Below are 12,183 nucleotides of genomic sequence, written 5' to 3'. Positions count from 1 at the left end.
TTCCACCAAGGAATATTTTAAATATAGCATTCAAGAAGCAACAAAAAGTGAGGTAGTGTTTAAAAAAAATAGTTATAACAGGCAACTGCACATGCAAGGATCCCGCTGTGAAGTTCACAGACACATGTTTACATGTGTTGTCCGGGGTCCAGGCAGATAAGGATTTTATTGGGGGGTGTGCAGGAGTAGCTGGAAACATTATCTTCCCTTAGCACAACATTGCTAGCTTCCAACATCAACATCATGCTCTCCTTAAACCTTTTCAGAGTCACCTGTCAAATTCAGAAGAGTGGGCTGGCTCCCAGTAGCAGAAGGCCTCTTGAGTATTCAGCGTTTGACACCAAAGCTAGAGTCTTGTTCTGCTCTCTACCTTTAAGGCTTTTGAGTCAGTTATTCATTCTACTGGAAATTGTTGACCTTTGACTTAGGACCTCACCTTGTAAATAGCCTTAATCTTGAGCTGGGTCTGAAATATCTAACCTGAAAACTCTAGTCCCTCCTGTTTCTCTACCACCCTTAGGAAAATATTTTCTCTATTTTCTGAACTAAATATTGGTATTCTACTTTGGAACAACAATTCTGTCTCCTGAAAATCAGAGAGCACCTGTTAGGTGTACAGATTCTCTCTGTTGTTTTAGTCTTGGGCCATCTAATCCAGGTGAAAAACAAAAAACTCTGGCAGACCCAACCCCAAATGCCTAATGCAATTTATAACTACTGGAAACAATTAATGAACATAGTTTGTTTGCATTCTGTGAGGGTCTTTTGCATTTTCATACAAGAAAGGCATCTGGAATTTAATTTTCATTCTCTGCAAGCAATCTCTTGACCACTTAGGACAGAGGACTGAGTGTGGAACTCAAAGAGAATTGGAGGCACATGGGGTTTCCCTAGGTTTGAAAAGTCCCTATGTTAGAAAACTCCAAAAACTGAAAACAACTCAAGCATCCATCAAGAGTAAGTGAATAACAAATTGTGTTCTTTCATTCTACATCACATGAATGAAGATGAATGAAATGAATAGAAAGTAAACTTTGTAAAACTTGACATAATAGTGATGAATCATATGCCATGTGAGTTGAAAGAAGACAGACACCCACACTCAAAAAATGCATATTGGATGATTCTATTTCTGTAAAGCCCAAAAGCAGCACAACTAATCTATAATGTTAGGAGTCAGAACAAATGATTCCTCTTGGGAGAGGTGGGTAGAGTTTGGGAGAAGACATGTGAGGTGGGAGGTCCCAGAGTTCTATTTATGTTCTAGTTCTTCCCTGGCTGCAACATGAGAGTATTCCCTTTATGATCATTCGTTGAAAAATGCTTAGAATTTTTGCATGTCGTATGTGTGACATTGTCTAAAGAAATTCAGTCTTGGAGCTTTGTCCCTAAGAACTGAGTCTGCAAGTCTAGACATGTCCTCAGGATCCCTTCCTGATTGTCCAGTGCATCTCTAGAGTTAGGAGAGCAGAGATAAAAATCTGAGCATCTGGGGCTGGAGTGATAGCATAGTCCTGCATGCAACAGGTCCAGATTCAACCCCTAGCACCGTGTATGATTCCCCCGAGTCCTCCAAGAGTGATCCCTGAGCACTGCCAGGTGTGGCCTAAAAAACAAAGAAAAAAATCTGAGTGTAGGTAAGATTGGGAGAACAGTGACGTAGGAGGCACAACAGAATGTGTACTGCACTTACTTTGGGGAATCATCGGATCCCACAAAATGTTCAATGGCGTCTGGGATTAGCTCTGGACCAGAGTGTGCAGATGGTGTCCAGCAAGCATGGGGAGCTCAGCTCCATTATTTTTTTCAGTGATTTGTTTGATTTTTTTTTCCCTTCCCCGCCCCATGCCATTGTTGTTGTGATGACCAGTGTTTGCACATACTTGGTTGCAGGGTACTACAGACCACACACTGGGTTGTGGTACTGGGGATCCTAAGCATCACTGCTGCTGGGATTGCACTTGGGCGTGTGGGACAGTGCCAACAACTTCTGGGCAAACTCAAGTACTGAACCCCATGCCCTGAAGTCAGTTCCATTCTTCTGAACTCTAGGGAGGTCCCTCTGAACCGCCACCCTACTGGGGAGAAGGGCATCAGCTCAACTCTGGAACTGTGGCCCTAATCTTCCCTCTCTGGGGGAATGACTCCTGTTTCTCAAAAGAGCAGGCAGTAGCGCACTGCCTCTTTCTTGAGCCTCTCTAAAGAGACTTGGCTTAATAGGAGGGGGTGAGGAAGAGATTTTAGGAAGCTGGTTTGAACAGATCAAAGTAGGAATGATTAGCACGAGGGCATTCAATCCACAGTGGGGGCAGAGCACTGGGGGAAGATGTGTTTGAATAAGATGGAATGGGGGAGGCCAGAGGTTTGTTAGAACTGGGAGAGTCTTGGAGGATTCAGAAAGGACAAAGCTCCTTGCTCATGGTGACCCTGGGGCAGAGGCTGCTGACTTGCTCGGGGCCTGCCTGTTAGTTCCAAGTCATGCATTTTCGAACCACAGTCACGCCCAGGGAGCTGGTGGAGAAGGAAGCCAAGAAAATTGTCCTGGGGTTTAGGGCATGTGGTTGTCTTTTTCCTACTTGGATTCCAAATGTTCAGAACCATTTGCCACTATCATTCATCTCTGAAAACAAAAGCTGTAGACCCTCTTGTGTGTTCCAGCCCCATTTAGGATGACTAAGAGGAGCTCTTGGTGGAGATCTTGAATTCAATGGAATAGACTGAGGGGAATAAAAAAAAATCTAAGGGCCAGAGTGATAGTACAGCAGGGAGGGCACTTGCACATGGCTGACCTAGATTCAGTCCCCTGCATCCCCTCTTGGTCCCTCAAACCAGCCAGGAGTGATCCCTCAGCACAGAGCCAGAAGTAAGCCCTGAACACCTCCAGGTGTGGTTAAAACACACACACACACACACACACACACACACACACACACACACACACACACACACACACAGTGTCTAACCCCAGCCATAGCCTACAGTCAGTGGGCAGCTGGGATGGGGAAGGTGGTGCCTTGAGGGGTGGGACAAACCACAAACCACAGTGTATTATTTAATTTTCCACTTAGCTCACCTGGCATAAATTGTATTCTCTCTCTCTCTTTGAAGGTTTTCTTACTCCCCAGTGTTTTCTCTGCTGGGACCCGGGATGGGGATGAGTTGGGAAATCATGAAAAGTCAGACAGGAAGGACACCAATTAGAGTGTGTTCACTTTCAGACCATCAGAAAGGCCTTGTGGCTAATAACCAGATTTGGGATATCTCCAGAAACCCCAGAGGAACTTATTTCTTGCTAGTGCACGAACTACCTCCTGAAAGCAATCTTATCAGAAAACTTTATTTAGGAAAGTTTCTTTCAGCCTGGCTCAGCGCACCAGAAAGAATAAACTATGACGGTATCTGTTCCTGCCTGCCCGCCCTCGCCCTGGTCCCCATTCCAAGCGTTTCTTTTGCAAAACACGCGGAGCCCTGATTTGACAGAGCTGGAGAGCATCTGACCTTACTCATCAGGTATGATTTATTTTGGATGCAATGTCCAGAACAGGGAAGTCTCTAAAGAAAACGATTTTAGAACTTCCTCAGCCACTTTACAAAATCTGACCCTCCAACTAGGCTGAGTTCACCAGATCTCCAGGACCAAGAACTCTTTGAGGCTCCACGGACCTGATGAAGTTGGGTCCACGGGAGCAGTGAAATCCTCAGCACCTGCTGGCTGGCCACTGAGGGCACCCTGAGCTCTGGCATTTTAGTTTCCACTCCTTGATGGACGCTCACTCAGTGTCCACTGCTGCTGTCTCCACCACCTCCCTCGCAAAAGAATAACCATCACACCAATAATAATCTTACCCTGAACTATCCTCAGTTGTGATGTCTTATTCTGTGTCCTCGGGGAGGGGTAGTCTAGTGGGTAAGGCTGTAGCCTTCAAGAAGCTGACACTGGGGCTGGAGTGATAGCACAGCGGGTAGGGCGTTTGTCTTGCACGAGGCCGACCTGGGTTCGATTCCCAGCATCCCATATGGTCCCCTGAGCACCTCCAGGAGTAATTCCTGAGTGCAAAGCCAGGAGCAACCCTTGTGCAGCACCGGGTGTGACCCCAACAAAAAAGGAAAAAAAAAGAATCTGACCCAGGTCTGATTCTCCACTATTCCAGAGGGTCACCTAAGCCCTGCCAGGTCTGATCCCTGAGCTCAGAGCCAAGAGTAAGCCCTGAGCACATCTGGGGTATGACCCAAAAAAATATCAGATATCCTCAGGTTTGCCAGATTTCTCTCTCCTGGTGGCATGTGACTGAGTTTACCAACCCTCTATGTATTTCCATTTCTTCATCTGTTCAAAGGGAATGCTAGTAGCCTATAGTACTATGCGGTGAGGGCTCTATGAAATTTGAGTTACTATAGTGCTTGGCCCAGAATAAGTATTCTATACTGATTTTAACCATTTCAACAACTTGATTTGAATTATATGATTCTGAGGATTACACCGAGCAGGCCGTTAAAAATAAGCTACCCCAGGATATAGAGAGTAAGGTGGAGGGGATAATTGCTTGGAAAACTGAGTAGAAGTTTCCCAAGAATAGCACACAGTTTCACTGGAGGTGTAACTGATGCAGGATACCTAATAAGAGTCATTTATGGTGCCAGTTGCTCCAAACTTCCATGATCACAAAGATTTCCATTTCCAGATACATCTCGAGGGAGTCGTAGCAGGGGAATGAGGCTCCCACAGTTGTCTTTTGCATAGTTTTGCAGGCTGATGGGGAACCATCCCTGGCCAGGAGGAATGAGCAAAGGCTGGTCTTTTCAGGCTCCAGGAAGATAGCCTTGCTTCCGAATGTCCTATCCTTGAATTTTTTTTTTAAAAAATCACGTCAAATTTAAACGAAATATACAACATGTGTTTCCAAGAATTTACACTTAGTCCATCAAATCTGTTGTCCTCAGAGAGTTGTGTGGAGTGCAAGACCAATGAGCTCTCACAAATGTCATTTAAAACTCTTTTTTCTAAAATAAAAAAGCACATTTGGATGCTTTGAACATTGTTCCAACAGTCAAAATAATAATATTAATAATAAATTTCCAAAACACTCAACCCCTGCAGGTTCAAAATGTACTTAATACTGTGAACCCAAGGGACTTAAGTTATTACTGGAGTTTGTCATCTCGTTTATGGACTTTTCCAAAGAAGGCTTCGTAGAGGTCACTTGCATTTATGGTTTGGGGAATTGCCCAAAGCCCAGAAGATTTCCAGAACCTTCTTTGCCTGGATCCTTAGAGGAAAGTCCTAACTTGACAGCATCGGCAAGACAAGGTGTGGTCATAGACCTTGGCCTTGTTTTGGCTGGTGAATAGGGCTTCTGTCCTTGCACAATTTGTTTCTCCTAACAGGGGTGATATATTGGTAAGTGACTATGTGGTGGCAAGAGGACAATTTCCTTTGCAGTGTGCAAACAGGGGACTGCCTTGAGGCTGCCCTGAACGTTGTCATCTAATGACCTCTGGTGGTGAAATTTTTCCCAGCCTCTGTGCAGGGATGCTTCTGAGTCAAACCATCCAACCATGTTACATGTTCTGACATTCCTTTCCTCCTGTTTTGTCATTCACATTAAGCAAGGAGCAAGAATCAGTTGCAAACACCCCAAACAAAGTGGTGTGTGTTCCTGATCAGATTGCCATTTCTTAGAATGCCTGGTGCCTTCTCTTTCAGTGACCCTCAAGTACATTTCCTGTAGAAAGAGGAAGGGAGTCGACATGAAGGAAAATGTGGCCTCCACCACTGCTTTCATTTTGCTGCTTTTTCTCAACATCGGTCTTCTGAATGGTAAGTAAGGGCTCTTGAGCTTTCTCATTCCCTAAGTTTAGGAAGGGGGTGGAGAGGCCATCAGTTTCCTCTTGCAGTGCCATTATCAGAAAGGAACGGTGTCATTTGCTGCTCTGAATGTTGCAACATTTGGGGCATTAAAATCAAAAGAATCCAGGCAATAACTGCCTAATCTTGTCACTGTGTTCTAACTTGTCTCATCACTGTAGCTTGCAGGGAAGCAGCTCTGTCAGATAAGAGTAGAGGGTTCATCCAGATTCTTCCAGGATCTAGCTGTGTGACCTAGTCAGTTACCTAATCACTCTGGGCTTCCACATTTTCAAAGTGAAGATAGTGATGTATCTTCCACCTCAGATGAAATAATGCATGTGAAAATTTTTAGAAAAACTGTAAAGAGGTATGAGAGATTGCTACTACACGGTAGAAAACAGGTCCAGCCAACTCTGTGATGATGGAAATGAAAATCACAGCTAAACTAGAGTGTACCCACCTGGAGTGAAAATTTATTTTTTTAATCTCTGTATATTTCTGAGTGTGTATACTGTTCTAGTGCTGTACATAGTATTAACTTCTCTGTATGTAACTGGTTAAAAATGTGTGTCTGTGTATTCTGCATAAGTCTATGCCTGTATGTGTTTCTCATGCGTACTGATGTGTTTCCTGAAATGCGCACCTGTATGTATTTTTTCTGTATACCTGACATGGAGTCTATATGGGCATATAAATGTACCTGTGTCCATGGTATTTATACAGCTGTTTTTGTATATATTTTAAAGGGTTAGCAAAACAGTTCATTGATTTTAACTGTCTTCTCCACAGTGGGTGGTAAGACAGGAACATTAGACGGCTGCTTATAATTTCACAACTTTACTTCTCCCTTGCATTTCTTAAAGGTACAGTTAACAACCAGTGACATGTGAAAGAGCTAAGCTTTCAAAGAGAGTAAGAAGAGCAGACATCAGTACAATCCCTCAGAAAATTTTTGGTCCTTAAAGAAAGAAAAGTTTCCTAATTGGCAATTTCTGAGTATGCTCATTGTTGAACTATAGGACTAAAGGGTGGGCGAAGGGGCTTTCTTTTTCAAATAAGATTTCATTTTTACCTAACACATTCCTCCCCTGGTGCAACAAAAACCCACTTCAGCCTTTGTAAATAACTTGGCAATTTTTTCCCTAAAGGAGAAGCAAAGTTACAAACACTGGCAGAGAGAAGAGCAATCTGGTGGACACAGACCATGTCCACGGGGCAGGGATCAGGCATGTAGCTGGACTCCAGTGGACAGCTTCATCCAGCACACTGTGCCATGCCATAAAATTCTTCTTTCCAATCTGTTTGCCCACAGCGGGGTCTTCCCAACTGTTCTCCAGGCTTGTTCTTTCTGTTCTGCAGCCTTGCTGGAAGTTGCTAGAAGTTCCTAGAAACCAGCATGAGGAAAGGGGGTGGGAGAACAAGAGAAAGAGTCCCCAGAGTTCTGGAGACCCACAGCAGAAGGTGCTGCTCTCTGCTTCTGATTTCCCAAACTAGGTGCTCAGGCATCCAGGTTGGCCAAAGGAAAAATCAGCTGGTTGTGTGTGGAGAGACAGGACTGAGCTCCTTGACCCAGCGGCATCAGGGCAAAAATCTAAGGCCCTCATTGAACTGAGGGCACCAGTTCAACACTCGCTTTGTGTGTTAGGTCACTGAAATTTCTGTCCCCTTGACACTGGGTTCCAGCAAGGATATGATGCAGCACTTAGATAGTAATAGTTGCTCTTATCTAAGAAAGCCACCCCCCCCCACACACACACCCATGTTCTACCATGCCCATAAAGAACTAAATTGCTTTAAATAAGTTTCTTCTTACATCACCACAGAGTGACCCAAGTTGAGGAAGAGAAACCTAAAAAAGAAGGGCCTTAAAAGCCAACATTCAGACATGGAAAGATTTCAAGAAATCTTAAGTAGGTAGACTGGGAAGTCGGGCCTATCTCAAAGCTGAGTGGAATCAAGTGGAATCAAGTGAAAGTGAAGGGAAAGGGGGAGAAAGGAGTAGACAAAGCAAGAAGAGAAGGATGCAGCAAGGGAACAATCTTCCAGATAAAGGAGCATAGGAGGTATCAGGGAGAACTGTTCCAAAGCTTGAGTTCAGTGTGGAAATGGCAGAAAGATGGAGACTGTTGAGCAAAGTGGCGAAGTTGCCAGCTAGCACTTTCTCAGACACAATTGTGGCTTCTCAGCCTCCCAGGACACACCACGTCCTCCGCCACCAAGCTCACACTCTCTGAACCCACCAACATCACAGCAGCGTCCAGAGAAGAAGTGCCGGACATCAGCACTGGTGTTCCTGGGTGCCTCGTCCCAGAATTGCTCTGAGCCCTCATTATCAGTCTGCTTCCCTCTGTCAGCCTCTGTCCCCAGGAGAGTGGGCTGGGGGCTGAATGCACCTGAATACTGACTCCAATCATCTGGCTTTTTCTAGGACAATCAATTCCTGGAAAACCTAAATTCCATAAATGTCGTTCTCCGGAAAAAGAAACCTTCACCTGCTGGTGGAATCCGGGGGCCGATGGAGGACTACCTACCAATTACACGCTGACTTACCACAAGGAAGGGTAATGTTCCATCAAAACCCACATGCATGTCTCTGGGCTCCAGACCCAGGGAACACTGTCTCTCAGGTAGAATGCCCACATTGCCCTGCATGCAGCTAAGGAAGGATCAAGGGACAAAGGGCTTGAGAGTGGGTGTGCACATTCTCCTGTGAATGTTCGAGAGTTCTCTCCATGTGTGCATGCTTCTCTGCACACATGGAGTCGTACAGAACAGGGGTATCTCCATTGCAGGCTAAGTTTCAGAATCCCTGGTCTCAGAAAGGTGCTTCCTAAATGATGGTAGATTTTTTATATCCTCAATGCTTGTCCCAGGAACCAGGGAGATAGATCAAAGTGCTGGGTCCCAGGACTGCACTGGCCCCAAGCACTGGTAGAAGTGGCCCCCAAGCACTCCGCTGAGAGTGACCTCTACTTGCTACCAGGTGCAAAAAGAAAGGAAAAAACAGAAAGAAACATAGAAGTCAAGAAATAAAAAATGGGGGCCGGAGCGATAGCACAGCGGGTAGGGCATTTGCCTTGCACGAGGCCCACCCGGGTTTGATCCCCAGCATCCCATATGGTCCCCCCAAGCACCGCCAGAAGTAATTCCTGAGTGCAAAGCCAGGAGTAACCCCTGAGCATTGCTGGGTGTGACCCAAAAAGCAAAAAAAAAAAAAAGAAAAGAAATAAAAAATGGTTTCATTTATACATATATGTAATGCATTGGAACCAGATTTTAATATAATCATTTAAATGTCCTTTCCATTGCCACATAAAAACAAGATTCTGGCCAGAGTGGGAAGGATACGCCAGACCCATACCTCACCTCCACAACAATATTTCCCTGGTTAGAAAGATCTAGAAATCCAATCTCTTCATCCCCACCATCTTTAGTCCCCAGTCAACAATGATCAGGTCAGTTTGCAGAAAGGCACACTCATTGTCTTGCTGCCATTAAACCCCACTCCATCAAGAAGAATGGGACAGTCCTGGAAATGCCCATGAAAACCATGTGACTGGTCAGCACAGAGGTGACAGGTCACCACTTCCACCCAATAGCAGACCTACTCTGGAAAAACCATCCCTGCATCTGTCCATAGATGATACTCTGACCTTCTATGGGCTGGAACTAGAGAAAATCTTAGACCTAACAGGTCCCTGGTGGCCATAGAATCCCAAAGCCGGCTCACCACAACCCTGCCCAGACCTTTCACTGCAGTTAGGATCTAATGCACTAAAACCAAAGTTTATGCTTTAAAATCAGACTTTTGCTATATTAAATTTAGTAATCATTACTTTCACAACATAAGAATATTATCATGTAATCCTTGACAATTCATGGCACACAAACTTTTTAAACTTCTTTCATGTTTGAGAAAATAAAGAGCTCTCTAAGTGATTTTCCTGAGCAGATACAGGATCCACCATCTCCTAGAGGACAGGGAAGGTTGCTATATGGACTAAAGGAAGTCATCTCTGGGTGGAATTCTGCTACATTCCGAAGGAGCGTCTCCTGAAAATCCCATCAGAGTTATATCTTTCTCCCTTGAGCAAAACATTTACTGTTAGCAACAGCTGGCCCACTTCCCAGAGACAGCACTCTGTTGTACACAAAGCTGTCATCCCTTCTGGGACTGAAAAGGGTGTCATTTAAACAGATTGCAGGAACTCAAACTGGGAACCGAAACAAAGAAGCCTTTGCACCTGTATGGTGTGCCGTGTGGAATCCCCCAACCCTAAATGTGAGCACCCAAATGAGCCACTCGGACCTGGAAACTTTTCTTGCGTAGTCTCTTCATGTGATTGCCAAATTAATATGGTCTGAAATATACTGGCACCTATTTCTATCCCCTTTCATCTTGTTTTGAGAAAAAATGTATTCAGCATCTGTTTGCAATCATTTTTTCTTCTTATGACCCCTGTCCCATTTCTGAGTTGACAAATGGCATTGTCCTAGTTGTGCTGGTTCTCTGACCATTGGAAGCTCAAGTTTTTGTTGGCAGAGAAGCATATATCACAAAAACTTGTACAAGAGAAAAGTTGGAGTCATTAATTAAAAGTACAGAGTCATTGAAAAGTAAAGTCACTAATACCCTAATGTAACTTAGACACCCCTTACCAGCATTCTCGTCTCACTCCCAGGATGACATGGGCAGAAAACAGAAAATCAGAGTATGTTCTTCACCTCTAATTTTTGTTTTATTTGGGGGTGTCTTTTTCCTTTTCTTTTTGAGTCACACCAAGTGGCTCTGAGAAACCACTCCTGGCAGAGTTTAGGGGACCATATGGGTGGGCTACCAGGGATTAAACCTAGGTTGGTCACATGCAAGGCAAGCATCTTACTAGCTATACTATTGCTCCAACCCCCAACCTACTTTTCACATTTGGAATTCACAAAAGCCTACTGGAAGAAATCTATTAAGAAAAAACTATGTTCCTTTCACTACTTTCTTATTCACCTGTAATATATTACTTGTTGCAGAGAAACACTCATCCATGAATGTCCAGACTACAAGACCGGTGGGCCCAATTCCTGTTATTTTGACAAGAAACACACCTCCATATGGACAATGTATATCATGACCATAAACGCCACAAACGAAATGGGAAGCAGTTCCTCGGATCCACTTTATGTGGATGTAACTTACATAGGTAAGGTAAAGGGTTTCTCATGAGGAATTTGTATTCCCTTAGGGACCTACTGATAGACCCAGTTTGAATCTTCTTAATTTTAAGGTGAATCCAGAAAGAAAGAAAAAGAAAAATTAGAAAATTCTCAATATTTTTGTCAACTGAGTCATTCAAACCAATTTTTATCAAGCCATTCATGACCGTAGGACTGACATTTGGGATACTTGTGTTTTGTACTTTCCTTTGACCCTTTTTCCCATCTCTGAACCCAACAGGAATGTTCTATTAATTCTTTCTTAATCAGCCCTTCTCCTGTGACTGCTGTTACCTTCTCCCTTGATACTCAAATTTTATTTCTCTCTCCCTGTGGAAAGAAAGCTGCTCTGTGGGGTATCAGCTCTTAGAATGTGTCTACGTGGCTCCACACCCACAGGAATTGCTAAGCTCCAGTTTTCAATGTACAAATGGCTCTTAGTAACAGAGCTATAATTTTAAAAATAAAGAATTTGGGAAGTAAATAATGCTGCTTGGACAGCTGGCTGAAGGCCAAGTCTCAAGTGCAGCATTTGGAAAAGTCATCAGCTAAGTAAAACAAAGTCAATCGGAGAGCTGCTTCTTGATTTTCATGGTCAACATTGAACTTTAGCAATGAGGCCATAACTGTTGTTCATCAGGGAGGACAAAATGACAAGAAGACAAGAGATGGTTAAACCAGGACTGGGTTAAGCCCTACTTTACTCATTTATTTCTTAGGGTAGTAATCCAGGCTGTAACGTATTGAGTTCAGTGTCACCCAAGATTGACTTAGCACCACCTAATTTTTATTTTTATTTTTTTGACTGAGAATGAGAAATAGTTTTTTAATTGTTTTAATTGTTTTAAATTTTTTATATTTTATTGAATCACTAGTGAGATAGACCCTTACAAAGCTGTTCATGATTAGGTTTCAGTCATACAATGTTCCAACACTTGTTCCTTCACCAGTGTACATTTCCCACCACCAATGTCCCTAGTTACCCTCCCATTCTTTCCCCCCCCCATGGCAAATGTTTTTCCTCCCTCTCTCCCTCCCTTCCTCTCTCTCTGTCTCTCTCTCCCTCCCTCTCTCCCTCCCTTTCTCTTTCTGTCTCTCTCTCTCTCTTCTCTCTCCTCTCTCTCTATCTC

At 43.9% G+C, this 12,183-nt stretch overlaps 1 protein-coding gene across 1 annotated transcript in view; it reads left to right on the top strand.

Moving 5' to 3' along the window:
- PRLR (prolactin receptor) overlaps positions 1–12,183 on the top strand; it is a 176,821-nt gene that overhangs the window by 152,717 nt on the left and 11,921 nt on the right. The window contains exons 3-5 of the mRNA XM_004605551.2: positions 5,705–5,818; positions 8,277–8,409; positions 10,871–11,040. Coding sequence (XP_004605608.2) covers positions 5,705–5,818; positions 8,277–8,409; positions 10,871–11,040 — 417 coding nt within the window. The remainder of the gene's footprint in view (positions 1–5,704; positions 5,819–8,276; positions 8,410–10,870; positions 11,041–12,183) is intronic.

Source organism: Sorex araneus, chromosome 1 (genome assembly GCF_027595985.1).
Source record: "Sorex araneus isolate mSorAra2 chromosome 1, mSorAra2.pri, whole genome shotgun sequence".
Taxonomy (NCBI): Eukaryota; Metazoa; Chordata; class Mammalia; order Eulipotyphla; family Soricidae; genus Sorex; species Sorex araneus.
This window is presented reverse-complemented; position numbering and strand designations above follow the sequence as displayed.